The sequence below is a fragment of the Rattus norvegicus genome, chromosome X (genome assembly GCF_021556685.1).
Source record: "Rattus norvegicus strain SHRSP/BbbUtx chromosome X, alternate assembly SHRSP_T2T, whole genome shotgun sequence".
Taxonomy (NCBI): domain Eukaryota; kingdom Metazoa; phylum Chordata; class Mammalia; order Rodentia; family Muridae; genus Rattus; species Rattus norvegicus.
In genome coordinates, this window is record NC_141554.1 from 66,140,670 (window position 1) to 66,156,165 (window position 15,496).

General features: G+C 36.4%; 1 protein-coding gene across 2 annotated transcripts in view; it reads right to left on the reverse strand.

Moving 5' to 3' along the window:
* Positions 1 to 15,496, reverse strand: part of Pola1 (DNA polymerase alpha 1, catalytic subunit) — a 319,474-nt gene that overhangs the window by 155,194 nt on the left and 148,784 nt on the right. For both annotated transcript variants that reach the window (XR_015646455.1, NM_053479.1), the window contains 3 exon segments: positions 15,029 to 15,203; positions 3,021 to 3,199; positions 1,193 to 1,324 (listed from right to left, as the gene is read on the reverse strand). Coding sequence is in view for 1 of the 2 variants with exons in the window: in NM_053479.1 (NP_445931.1) it covers positions 1,193 to 1,324; positions 3,021 to 3,199; positions 15,029 to 15,203 (486 nt within the window). In the remaining variant the exon portion in view is untranslated.

Sequence of the window (15,496 nt, forward strand, 5' to 3'; positions counted from 1 at the left end):
TTCTTCATCTTAATCATCTACTATCTATTTTTATATTGTTATATTTCTTATTATGTGAAACATGTTTCAAATTACTTCAAATGTGTTTCAAAGAAGAAAAACGCTATGTTACTTCTTCATTATCAAGGAACTAAAAAATATAGAATCATAAAGTCATGGGTCTTATCTAATAGTACTTCAACATTTCTTTAACTGCCTTGTCAATACAGTCGTTGGTCTTGTTTTTATAGACATGGTTTCTTGTGTAGCTCAACACAGTCATTTAAAATTTATAGTGAATTTTGAAGTGACAGAAAATTTGTTTAAATGACAAATGATATGACATACAAAAAATGAGAAATGCAGTCCTTTTAAATTTTAATTTTTAAAGAGAAAAAATTCATTCATCTGAAATCTGTTCAGAAAACAAAACAAAAAATCAGAATAAAACAAAGATAGCTTACTTAACTCTTCTGAAATTTTTATTGTACATATATAAAAATAAGATGTCCTCTTTGAAATCTCAAATTGCATTTCAATTTAAAAGATGGTTCTTTTAAGTTCTTCAGAAAACTAATCAAGAAATTGGCTTAGATTGTAATGTGAACACAAAGTACTGGGCAGTGGTCAACCTACAAAAACCATTACCCATGACATCCTGACTCTACTTGCTGGAGATAGGCAATATTGGTATTTTTTTTCCAATTCCAGCCAAAGATCTGAGTTATCGTTTAATTCAGTTCTCTAAGCAATGATAAAATGAAAATAAAATTCCTGAATATACTTTCACTTTTCTAAAAATCAAACTTTTAATCTTAATCCTCTTCAGTAATTAAAGAGATATGACATTTGTGAGAAAAATCAAAGTTTTTATCATACTACTAGAATAAAATTTCATGCTTAGAGCAGATGAGATAGCTTAGGTGGTTAAGGTCTTACCACCAAGCCTAAGTGTGATGATCTCTTGGCAACAACTTGATGGAAAGAGAGAACCAACTCCCTCAAGTTGTCATCTAACAGGCATTATCTTGTACCACCGCCCAACACGCACACAAATAAGTAAATGTAAACAAGTTTTTTAAGTTATAGTGTGTCACATCTTATTAGTAGTATTCTATTATGAATTTCCCAAGTGTTTTCAACTTCAACAAAACTATAAAACAATTATTAAACCTCAGTAAACCAAGTGTAATGTCTTATTACAGATACTTACATCATAGTACTTTTTAATGCAACGTCTAATGTCCATGATCAATTTGTTGCTCAACTGTACCATAAAGGTCGCTGGTGAAGCCTTACAATCAATATTACTGCAACGATTCAAGCTGGGCTCCATATCCATTCCCTACAGAAACAAGTACACAAAAGGTTATTATTACCAGAAAAAAATGATATGCCTGAAACTTTCTCTTTTTTTCTTGGCACACAACACTTTTATAGGTGAGTTTTTAACTCTATTTTCCTCATTACTTATGTCTTTGGGCCTCCCACTAGAAGTATGTGCCATATATTCTTTTGCAATCATCACAATGAACTACAAAGTCAAAAGGAAAACCATGAACTCACTACTACAGAGAAGGTCATTTCCTCTTTAAAAATACCAGGGAAATCATGTTACCAAAAATAAAGTGTTTAGAGACACTTATCAAAAATTTTAATTCGCTGTCATTCATTACAAACTTGAAGATAAAGCAAGAACCCTTATACAACATTAGTTTGCTATTACTGCCTCAACTGAAACAGCAGAAGAATCTAAACTGTGAAAACACCATACTACAAAAGTAGTAAAGCAATCTCTTTTAATCTAAGACTGGCAAATTTAAAATTCTTGTCCTTTGAAAGAATCGAGATTATTTGGGAAAGGATGCTGAGAGGAGTATAAGTCTGGAAGAGTAACTATTAGCAGTTGGAGAAATAGTCTATTGTGTCACAGTTTATTTTCAACAAAGACAAAACAAATATAAGATATAGGAAAACTGTTGGGGTTTCTGGAGCATTTGTTTTCCTTCTGGATACTTAAACATCTTGGTTGGTTTCCTCCTCCAATCTGCTGTATAACCCTACCCGACAAGCTAAGCAATTCCAGGTGGAAGAGATTTCGGAGCTTGACATCGGCTCTTCCACAGTTAGCCCATCTGCAAGTCGTCAAGCCTCCATGCAATTAACTATCTTATTTACAGCTGTAATGAAGCAAAACTCAAGGATTTAGCAAGTATTGCTGATCTGTGGCTGCCTCTTCCTTGCACTTGCTTCCAAAAGCTGCTTTGTTTTGATTCAAAAAATGCAAAACATCTGCTGTTTGTCCAAATTAACTTAAAATAATTACTTTTAATTTAGATAAAGGATGTATTTTCCTTCAGTTTCAAGGTTTCAGAGTTCTGCTGCCTACTCATTTGCCAATGGCTAGCACACTTTTAACACTGCAGTGAAATAAAGGGAATTGGCCACGTTTCAAGTTCTGATCCAAGGTCAATGATACATTTTTGGCAGTACTCCTTGACAGGAATGTCTCCTTGTTATTTTTTTAAACATCTGATATGGAAAGACCACAAAATAGATACTAAAAAGTACCTCTGTAAAAACAAAGAGGTGAGAGGGACATGTAAAGACAACAACTTTCCCAAACACCTAATACTTGTTAATTTGATTTAAGATAAACCCAGGTATTGCTCTGTTTAAATAAGTGGGGGGGTTGGTAACAGGAAAACACAGGTTACTAATTAAGGAGTTCTAATAAAAATATTTTGAGATAATGAGAATTTTGAAGAGAGTCCATTTAAAAAAAAGGTCAAGCACTGGAAGAAGGCAAAAACAATTATTAAAGCACATTCGATTAAGAATTTCTCAGCAGAAATGAAGCTATGAAAACAGAACTCACATAGCTAAAATTCTTTAAAGACATAAATGAAACATCTAGATTATCTTTATATATTCAGTGTGTGTGTGTGTGTGTGTGTGTGTGTTCTCTTAGGTGTAAGGAAGGGCACTCTGTACTGGTTTCCAAACAAAATGAAAGACAGAAACAAAATGGAATAACTAACCGAGCCTTCAAAGACATTATCATAAATATTTTCAGTTCCACATGAAGGACAAAGGCATTTGAATTTTTCACAATCCTTGTATTTCTCTTCATCAGTTAGCTGTGCTGGACCACCAAGGAGAGCATCATTCTCTTCATCTTTGTGATACTGATGAACTCTAAATTGAGTGGAGTCAAGTCCTATCAAGCAAAAGAAAAACAAATTTATGAGTATTCATCCAAACTAAAATATCCCCAAAGTAAATTCTAACAAAAACATCATTTCTAAGTTTGTATTTACACAGGTAAAAACCACTTGAACTCGAGATCATGTGGACAAACTATTTCTCTGTTTATTAGAGATTATGAATCAAACTAGTAACTCTAACAACACAATGTAGAAACATGTCACTGCATATACTGGTTCCAAAGCATTTCATAGGATTTTCTCCAGTTGCACAAAAACTCAAATAATTATATCCTGTTATTAATATATACTCTTAAAATAAAGTGCAACCATTAAAACTGAAAACAGAACAAAAATCCCATTAAAGAAAATAGGTTTGCTGCCATTATGACTCCTTCAAATGCAGACACAACTGCAAAACTTGATTTCAATGCAGCGGTCGATTTCATCTTGGCTCAATAGTTAACAGCATGTATGTTGCAATCTAATTCAGTGGTTATAATTCAGTAGCAGCATCTGAGACAAAGTATAGCATCATGTTCTCTGTGTGTCTGAAATTCATAAACTTAAAATGTATACAACGATGGATCTACACATTTCATAGGTCTACATACATTCAAAAGTCTTGAAGCCAAATGCAATTTCTACATTTCATTTGTAACAAAAAAATAAATAAATGTATATACTCTCTTGTTTCCATGGACTATTTGAAGAAATAAAACATTTTTACCAATTTAATTTCCCCTTGTTCAAAGCCTATCTGTCAAATTTCACTCCTTGGATTTATCAAACTCCTATCTATCTATATTCTCTATGGTCACTCAAGTGACACATAGTAATTAAAACTTCTTGGGGCAAGTGATTTCAGCATAGCAAGGTGGCAAACAAAGAATAGATAACTGTGATGTGGAACCTCAGCTTTCTCACCTGCAATTGTCACCAGCCATACAGTTTTGAACTTCAAATGAGAGAATGAAAGGGTAAGCTTAGTTCAGTGGTAACACAAAGTAGTAAATGGATACAACTCAATCTATAGTCACATGAAATACACGTTCATGCTATACATGAACTTAATAACTATGCCTCATGGAAATTAAAGTATTACCTAATAAGGCAGCATATAAGAAAAGTTTTAAAATATTTTTTCAGAACAATGCAGATAATGAGTGATATAAATTACTGTGATATATGGCAAAGGCCATCACTTTTAGTTTACAAGTTATCTGCCTTCTAAAAAAAAAAAATAAGCAAACTATGGAGAATACACACCCTCATTTTTAACGTTCAAGAGGATAGAGGAACTGAATGTGAGAAACCACAGTTCTCCACAGTAACAGATAAATGCTCCTAATTCATTACTCTCTACTTGTGAATACAAGAGGATATTTTCACAGAATATGTTGATTAATCTGCAGGTAGGAGTAAGCAGCTCTAACTATTCTGATTGATAATCATTAATCAATTTCCAATGCTAATTTTAATTAAAAAAAAAGAGGTGGGGACAGGAGTTTTCTTTTTTCTTTTTTATTAACTTGAGTATTTCTTATATACATTTCGAGTGTTATTCCCTTTCCCGGTTTCCGGGCAAACATCCCCCTCCCCCCTCCCCTTCCTTATGGGTGTTCCCCTCCCAACCCTCCCCCCATTGCCGCCCTCCCCCCATAGTCTAGTTCACTGGGGGTTCAGTCTTAGCAGGACCCAGGGCTTCCCCTTCCACTGGTGCTCTTACTAGGATATTCATTGCTACCTATGGGGTCAGAGTCCAGGGTCAGTCCATGTATAGTCTTTAGGTAGTGGCTTAGTCCCTGGAAGCTCTGGTTGCTTGGCATTGTTGTACTTTTGGGGTCTCGAGCCCCTTCAAGCTCTTCCAGTTCTTTGATTCCTTCAACGGGGGACCTATTCTCAGTTCACTGGTTTGCTGCTGGCATTCGCCTCTGTATTTGCTGTATTCTGGCTGTGTCTCTCAGGAGAGATCTACATCCGGCTCCTGTCGGTCTGCACTTCTTTGCTTCATCCATCTTGTCTAATTGGGTGGCTGTATATGTATGGGCCACATGTGGGGCAGGCTCTGAATGGGTGTTCCTTCAGTCTCTGTTTTAATCTTTGCCTCTCCCTTCCCTGCCAAGGGTATTCTTTTTCCTCATTTAAAGAAGGAGTGAAGCATTCACATTTTGATCATCCGTCTTGAGTTTCGTTTGTTCTAGGGATCTAGGGTAATTCAAGCATTTGGGCTAATAGCCACTTATCAATGAGTGCATACCATGTATGTCTTTCTGTGATTGGGTTAGCTCACTCAGGATGATATTTTCCAGTTCCAACCATTTGCCTACGAATTTCATAAACTCGTTGTTTTTGATAGCTGAGTAATATTCCATTGTGTAGATGTACCACATTTTCTGTATCCATTCCTCTGTTGAAGGGCATCTGGGTTCTTTCCAGTTTCTGGCTATTACAGTTAAAAACAAAGGAACACCACCATGCTGGGTTGTACAGGTACACAATTGACCAGGCGCTGTCCCCTAGTCCTGCTCTACCAGCCGCGGCTGACTTGGCACACCTGAGTACATGGAAGAGCACACTGGTAGCCCACCTGCCTGCCACCTGCCTGCCTGATGCCTGATGCCTGATGCCTGCCTGATGCCTGCCTGATGCCTGCCTGCCTGCCTGATGCCTGCCTGCCTGCCTGATGCCTGCCTGCCTGCCTGATGCCTGCCTGCCTGCCTGATGCCTGCCTGCCTGCCTGATGCCTGCCTGCCTGCCTGCCTGCCTGATGCCTGCCTGCCTGCCTGCCTGATGCCTGATGCCTGCCTGATGCCTGCCTGCCTGACTGCCTGATGCCTGCCTGCCTGCCTGCCTGCCTGATGCCTGCCTGCCTGCCTGCCTGATGAGTTAACCAGGAAAGGACATGGCCTATTTGCTACTGACGGAGGAACACCCAAAAAAAAAAATCTCTAACTATGAGGGAAAAAATATCAAGCCTTATGCAGTATCTACTTTAGATGTTGAATTCCGGAAATGACCACTATTTTCCCATGGCAGTAACTAGGCCATCTGGGCTAGTTAATTACTTCAGACTTATTCTCGGGCTGAACTGTTTCAAGGAAAGAATCTTGTACTTGCTTAGCTATGGTGCTTGATAATGTTTAATAACACAAAAGCAAAATAAACTGCAATTAACTTTTAAATAATCAAGCCTGCAACATTCTTTGTACATGCTCTTTAACATTAAAACATCATTAAACAAGTAGTTTTCTTGGAAGGAAAATTACACATGTAACAGGCAAACTGAAGAAGGTTTACTTGTGTAAAGCTGGGTTTCAAAACGGGGGGAGGGGGGGGAGTGTCACAAATCCTTTCAGAAAACTGGAAAACCCAGACTGTAACAAGTCCCAAACTGACTCAGCACATGAAGTAATTTAACCAAAGACTCATAGAATATTTCAAAGTTTTGGTAAACTTGAACATTTTACTACTTATACTGGAACTTATTAAAGCTGGCCTCAAACAGGAAAAAAGTATCTGGTGCTGCCACCTAGAGGTGGAGATTTTGAATTTTAAGAGTGCAAAAAAGACCAGCAGCAGAAAACTCCCTTTGTGTGACAACCCAAAATTAAAAGCTGTCAAAAATGCCTTTAAAGCACAATCTTTACCATCACGCTTGCCCTGCCTGCATATACGTTCTGTAATTAATATTAAACTGCTCACAGTGTGTAACCCTAGGAAAGCTCAGCAAGAGATGTAAAACTGAATTCCAAATTCCTTACCTCTCCTAGGACAGCTTTCTCTGAACAATTGGTTTAAAGAAACAAACTTTAAGTCCTGTTTGAGAAAGGAAACTTCTACTAGACTGCCTTTAAATAGGTGACTTGAATCATTTGGTCAGGCAGAGAATAAAAAAGGGGGTAACTTGAGTGGGCTTTGGAAACTAATTGTCTGGCAGAACAGCTGTGGTTTCCCCACAATAACTAGAGATGATGAGATGTATGCTTATTTCAATCCTGCGACTTGTGGTGATCAAGTCACTTGTGCTGAGACGGGAAGGACAGAGAGGTAGTAGAATGAAATTAAAATACTGTCATTTATAATTAGAAAATTTCTAGGATCTTACATTATTTTGGCAACAGGATCAAAGCTCTCAGTTTCAAAGGCATATTTATAGAAGGAAGCATCAGAGGCACTGACTGGGTGGGTGAGCATAGCAGTTCAGTTTTAACTTAATATCGCCAGTCATAATCACACAATTTATTTAACATTTGACACACAATTACTTTTTCTGCTATTGTATTTTAAAAACCATCTTAGACTACAATGTTCATGTCTCTTCTCAAATATTTAAACTATTTATTACCAAGTCTTGTTTATCTGAGAAGTATTGTGATGTATTTGATCAAATATTTTTCCCTACTTCCAAAAGAAAAATAAGGTCTCAATACAACCACAAATAACCAGAGAAAGGCAGTTAGTTCCATATACTCACCATGCAAGTGGGAAAATGGAAAATCTGTACAGATGAAATTCTAATTGGGAAAGGAAGTAACTGGTACCCGCAAGCAGCTGTTTGTAATAAGAGTCAGCAAGGGTACTAGGGAAGCCAATTAATAGACTTGCTATTGTCATTCTTAAATTTAAAAAAATCATCTTAGGTAAATCAGTTTCTTTTGCATGAATCTAGGCTTATAAGTATCTGGCCTTACTAGAAAACAATACATGAAATACAAGTTTAGAACTTAAGAAAATATAGTGAAAATTTAAAGAGCCAATGCTATCTCCATAAACAGCTGTGTAGACAAAATGCCCAGTTTTATTCTAATAGTCCCAAGTGAAAATCAGGTTGAAGGAAATTAATCTATCAGCAATAATACTCGGAATTGAAAAAAAAATGAATACCAATACAAGAAACACGATAGATCAAAAATATTACATGAAATCAAAGAAATTGAACATAACAAGTCCATACTGTAGAAAATCATTTACATACAATTATACACTAGGAAAAATTTATCTACGGTGATAGAAATCAGATGAGTGTTGCTGCTGTAGGAGTGTTGACTGGGAAAAAGTAGAAAGAATGGAGTAGTCAGAGGTGATAGAAATGTTCTAAAAACTGATTGTAGAGCATTCTTCAGACTTTATATAGTCGTTCCTGATTAAAAATATGTAACTCCTATTTATAATAATAATAAAAAACTATGTGGACTAGGAGATGTTCGAAGTCTATATTGCTAACCCAATATGTACACTGCTTTGAAAGAGATGGCTCTCCAAAATCTCAACAGTAACAAATTCCTACTGGGCAACATTCATGACTTCAACTCAAAATGTCTTAATGCTACACCCGAGTATGAGTTTTAAATGAATGAAATGTGTACTGGCTGAGTATGCCTTTTCTGAAACACTTGCAACTAGATGTGGTTCAGGGCACAGACCTAGAATTTGAACAAATTTGCACATATATAACAAGATTCTGTGTTGATAGTCTAAATACAAAATTCTTTTACTCTCCATATAACCCTTGTATGCATAACCCACACATAATTTTATGCAATACTTTCAATGCGCTTGTATTTTGATTATGAACTGTCACATGAGAGCAGTTGTGAAATTTGATACCACATAAAGGTTTTTGGAGGGGGTTTGGTTTTGGTTTCTGTCTTTCTTTTTTTTTTTAACTAAAAAAAAAAGGAAGAGTTAAGGAACTATTAAATCATTCACAGTAATAGCTAGGTACTAGTTAGTGCTAAAGGCTTCTGACTGAAACATTTCAGATTCAGGATGCTCAATCTATATAGTAGTTCAGCAGAACCTTTAGAAGTAACTTTATTCCTTCATTTGAATCTGAAAATTGATAGAATACCTTATACTAAATAAAATTTGGAAAATAAATAACAGGCTAATGATTACCTAGTTCACAAAAAGCCCTCTGCTTTTCCAAATATACTAATAGATGGGGTGAAAGGATCCTAGAATGGTTTAGGCTTCTATTCTAATATGTTAGTAATTTTTTAACTGCTTCCTCTTTATGATTTTGTTCAAATTATGTTTTTAAGCAATAAAGTTTTGACATTTGACAGCAAAGAGGAACCAACAACTTACCACTTTAACCCTTCCTGTCTTATTTATACACATATATTTAATACACTTTAGGTACCTTAGTATGAAACATTTAGTTTTCTTACTATGTTTTACCCATTTTTCTATTAGCAAGATTTTATAGTGATGAGAGCAAATCTATGACCTCTCACATGATAGGCAATTGTTCTACCACACAGTTATACCCACATCCCTATTTTTTGTTTTCTCTTTATGGTTTGCTATTTCTTGAGATAGAGTCCATGGTGACTTGAATAAGAATGACTCTTATATTTGAATACTTGGTGCCAAGTTATAGAAACTATTTGGGAGGGATTAGGAAGTATGGCTTTGAGTCTTCGAAAGATTCACACCATTTTCAGTCTGTTCTCTGCCCACTCTTGTGGATCAAGATGTGAGCTCTCACTGTTACTCCAGCTGCCTGCCACCAAGCCTTTGTCCTGCAGTCATAGACTCCAACACTTTCAAACTCCAAGCCCATTTAAACTCTTTCTTTTATTAAGTTGACTTGATCATTGTGTTTTATCTATAGAAAAGTAACTATGACAGGGTCTCATGTCCCAGGCTGGCTTTAAACTTATTTCTCCTGCATTAGCTTCCAGAGTGGTAGGATTACAGAAGTAAGCTAACATAGCTAGGACAAGCAACATAATTTTCATTGTCATTTGGGGAAGACTTAATTTAAGTAACCTTTTCCCGCCATTTTAATAACCTTTTATTTTATGTCTTTTGGAAACAGGCTGTGAGGTCTACTAAACATTCTTACAAAGAGTGAAATAAACTAATAATCACTTGGCCTGAAGTTAATTGAAAGAACCCAAAGCTCTATCTTGCCTTTGTATCCTTCAAAGTCTCCCATGATGCTGGTCATAAGAGGACTGACATTAAGATGTTCAAAGAATACACAAGTCAATCAGAATAGGAACAGGAGTCACTGGATAATGGTCTAGGGACAGAAGCCCAGCATGTAAGAAGAGTTTCTCACCAACTATCAAGATGTGAGGCTTGAATATGATGGTGACATATAGATGCTCCCATGGGAGCTTAATCAAGGAAAAAAAAACCCTTCGACAAACTAATACTTAAGGTGCCTGCTAGTGGCATCATTGTTTTTCCGTAGCACATGTTTATCATTCTATGCCTTCCATCATATTTTTGGAGAAATATTTCCACGAGAGTGTCCAAACCATTCCCAAATATTGTTTACTCACTACTGCATTTATTTTTAGAAAAGTACTGGGCCATGTCAATTCACAAAAACTATCTTCTGTAACATCAGTGGCATGAACTATTTTATTTTATTTTATTTTATTTCATTTCATTGAGACCAAGGTCTTTGTATGGAAACCAGGCTGTCCCAGAATACCCACCAATCCCTTCTGCTTCTGCTTCCCTAGGGCTAGGACCTACAGGTATTCAATACCATGACCAGCATGACCAGCTAGAGCCATTTTGCTTGTATTTTTCACTCAGGAACACAAGGGATTAACTGCATTCTGTCTTATAAGCAATATTTTCAGATATGAAATTCTCAATTCTACAAATACCAATAATTTCACAGAACCAATAAGAAAACTACCCACATAAACAATGCTTAAAATCTAGCATTGACTATAAAGCAATGTACTTTATAAAACTCATTGCTCATTGAAGAAAAAGATTAATTCTAAGTACAACTAAGTATAAAATAAAAATTTACTGAAAGGTGAAATGCTAGAATGAATTTTAAATTACCCTTACCACTAGTCTGGTCTTTGAGGAACTGAAGACTATTTGGATGTTTGAGCACACTTTGAATATTTTATCCACAGACCATAGAAAGTTTTCATTAGAGCTAGAGGGAAAAACCTATAGTCTAGATAACAAAAGCTAAGACTTCCAAGTTTTTAGTGGCCATGTTTCCCATAGGGCTATTGTATTAGAAGAGTATATTATATTTTTTCCTATTCACAGATGGAAAAAGTAAAATTTTACTTTATTTAAGTCCAATAGTAATAATCTTACATAAGTTTCAGAAAAATGATACACATTTTATACTGGGATAATGAGAACCATTAGTTATTAGAACAAATTATTCTCTTTCAATTCAACAGACTTATTCACTGAATTATTTAGTACACTATCCTCTTTCTCCCTTTTCACTAAAATGCCCTTCCCATATAGAACATCTGGCCATGCAACATGCCATCAGACTTCAGGAGGCATCTTGATGGGAGAGAAATAGAGAATTTCCAAAGCAAAGCCACAGGATAAAATCAACACTTGATGCTTGCCTTTTATTTCAAGGAAAGTAGCATAAAGGCATTAGAGAAAGAAAAAGGTAGTTGAAAAATATACGTGCTTTCAACAAAAGAGACTTAAAAAAAAATTCATGAACTTAATAATTTTCCTAAATGAAATTATACCATTATTCGTGATTTCTTTATATTAACTAAAAGGACAAAGTATCAAACTTCACTAAAGTTTCGACACTGTTATGCATTTCATTAATCAAAGATAAAAACTACATTAAAAGCAAGAGAATTATTTTATGTCTGTGATTAGGCAGTTGGAGGGCTTGTATTTTATGTATACATTTGTACACTTCAACTGATTTAACAATGTCAGTTCACTAACTGCAGTTTTTTTTACATAAAGAAAACAGATTTAGAATTTTGAAAATAAATTACAGTAATTTTATGCCTATAGCTGCACCTCTTAGAAAGCCCATAGCCCGTCATACTCCCCTTACTATGCCACTACTTCCACATCTCCTCCCTATCCCTCTCTAAAACCACAAACTCCAAGAGAACCTGTAATGGTGGGCTCAAAGTCCCAAGTGAACAGCCACCTTAATTTTTCATGTGGAATGGAGAAATAAAGGGTGCCGATAAAAGCAGTTCCTTAACAGGGCAGAAGCAAATGCCTGCTTTGCTGCCTAGTACACACTAATGTTTCCTGCTGATACTGTTAATGCAGAACTTCACATGAAGAAAGAGGGAACAATAAAAGGCTCAAAGATATGTTACTGGTAGGGCTAGTAATGGAGAGGATGGGAGACGAGACACAGGAGAGGAGGATAACTACACAATTGACAAGAACTTCTCACACTGACAAACAGTCCATTATCAAGAGGCCAATAGAGGAGAAATAGGCTGGAGTGAGAGAATAACAGCAGTTTGTTCATGTCTCAAGATGGAGACCTTCCACTGACTTCAATCAACTACATGGCATGAAGAAGGGGCTACTAAAAACTTGTGTTCAAGCCACCGCTTTCACACCTTTCTGATTTTGGAGTAGGAATGGGTATTTCACAGGACATGTCCAAGACTAAAAGGTGTCCTCTACAAATTAAGATTAGTTGAGATAATAAAAGATAGCACATGAAACCTCTAGAGATGGGACTCATTAATCTGCCAATAGAGCTTTGCAAATTATTTAAACTGGATTCATAAAGCAGCAAGTTATTATGATTTAAGTAAATAATAAGGAGTAAAACTGTTAAAAACTAAAAAGATTTTTTAAAACTATGCCTACTATTGAGGATTGATGTTCATGAGAGAGTATGTATTTAGCATAAATAGACAAGCCTCTGATATTGAAGCCCAGGATCCAAAACACAAATCTGTTCCCATGGAATCTTATTTATGACCTTCAGAATCAACAAAATCAGTCCAGTCCCCTCCCAATGTTACCACTCTTGAAATAACAAGTAGGTCTCAAACTTATGCATACAGGAAAGACTCAGGATGCTCTGCTGTCCAGCTCTTTTGATGGAACGCAGTGCTCTGAACTTCCTTCTGTTAAATGGTGTTCATTGTTAAGGTTCCCTATCAATTCTTGACCACTGGGAGACTCAAAACCAAAGACAGACAGGATAGTTTGCCTTTGGATTAGATTATTTATTACACAATCAAAGGAAAAATTGGGAGAGCAGATAAAGGACTAGATCTGCTAAGAGGGCACAAAGCAAAGCTCCTCATGCTTGCAAATCTCCCCCACATCATTCCTGGTAAAGAACATCTTTCAGTCTCTTAGAGCTATGCCATTTACTGCTGAGGAGCAAGTTTAGCACAGTGGTCAGGAGCAAAACCTTTAGAATCACACAGAGCTTAGCAAAACTCTAACTACAGCTCCATACTTACTTACTATATGATAAACTACCTTAGCTTCCTCCTCTGTAAAATAGAGCTAATGCAATATGCCTAAAGGAGGCTGTCACGATGACTGAATAAGATATGGAAAGTACTTATCACAGCAAACAGAGTAAGCACTCAATATATAACCAAAAACATGATGCTAAAAATCATGCATTTATAGTTTCCTCCTCCCAGCTGAGGATTTATAAACATCATCAAATACAACTCAACTTGGAGAATACATTATATGATTATTTTGGTAGCAGAATTTTATCTTCCTAATTATGTTTTGCTTAGGCAAATGTCAAAAATGAGTTTCCACTTCCAGATCAGACACTGATGGGATAGTAGGGATGGGGGTGGCGGGGCTGATCTCAGAAACACATTCAACACGGGCACGATGGAATATATGTGATTTGATAATGAGCTTTGGAAAATCCAATGACATTCCAAAGACACACTGACTACTACCTACTCATAAATCCTGTGGACTGAAAGAAGATGGACATATTTACACTGGATACTGAAGGTAGCATGGCAGGTGGATTTACCATCACATGCTGAGCACTCCCTCTACTCCGAGTCCCGTGCTAAGTATCACGCATATAGCTTATCTCTGTGAGAGCAACTATATTCTATCACCCACAAACAACATCAACGTGCAACCAAGTTTCAGAGGCTTGTTAATATAAAAACCAGGCCCCAGAGATGGCCAATGTCCTGTGACACTCCAGCTCAACATTTTGGTTAAAGTGAGAGAAAATTTTTCCAACAAATAAGAGAGAAAATGAGCAACACATTAGAGAACATGGAATGCAGAGTAGGAACAAGGTTAATGTAGGTTGAAATTAGAAACTAGTGTGAAATAGTCAGCGCTAAAGACTGTGAGATGTCCGTAGCATTACTGCCCTTGATTTATGGAGAAGGAGGTACCATCTAAGGACTTTATTAAGCAGTCCTTTAAAAACACTCTGCTTTGCTTACTATAGAATAGAGTAGGGACCTTAAAAGCAACATAACTATGTTCTGGCCACATAGAATTGAAATGAGGGATGTTTAAGAAGCCTATTTTAAAGCAAAGATGGCAATAATGACATAGCATAGGGGTAAAACTGTAAAAAAAAAAAAATCAAAGAGACATTGGTGCCTCAAGATTAGCTGCCACCTCTGGAGATGATGATAAATTAGGAACCATCCAATTTCTGGATAATAACAGTGAGTCTAATTTTAGAAATTTTAAAGTAAAAACTAAAAGTTAAAGATGCATTTTCTCACTTTCTAACAAAATACCTTGCGACAAGATGAATAAAAAAATGCAAAAAATCATTAGCCTCCTTATTAATGGAAGGCGACTAAGTAGACCTTTAAAAATGGAAGCCCCCTGAGCACACTAGTACATAAAATTCTTTCTTCACTCAGCACTCGCTCAGTATTACCTGTAGGCACAGACTTAGAAAGGTAGCAAGTACGTGGACCTCACATTCTGCTGAGATAGACGAGCCAAGTAAATACAAAGAGCAAGAAACAAGATAACAGACACAGTCTTGCTTCACGAGCAGGGATCCTAACGGACACAGGAGGAATATGCATATCACTACTACTTTATGAGGCTTTTCATGAGCTTGGGACACTTACCTAGCCATAATGCAATGAGTACAGCATCAATTCCATCTATTGGCTCACAGATTCGAGCCACAACAGGGTGGATCTGCTGGGCCAAGTAGTACTGGGTGTCGATGGCTAAATTGTCCTGTTTCTGCAATTGCTCGGGTGCATAGGCCCTCTGAGTTGCAGGGAGGTTTGACCCATCCTAAAAGAAGACACGGAATAGGTAAATTTGTGAGCAACTCAATCACACATACACTTGCTTAATCAAACAAATGGACAAAAGTTTAAATGTTATGTCCTTAGTTCCAAACTCCAAGAAGTCTTGCCCTGTTCAAAATCCCATATGTATCTTAGAATAGGAAGATTAAGAACTTTTGGTCTCAATCTTATCCGCAGCTTGAGAATGTAAATCCAGTGTATTGTGTTCTTTTCTGTCAGGATATTAAACCAGTAAGATGACACTAGCTAGATTATAATTCTACCTGCCATATAATA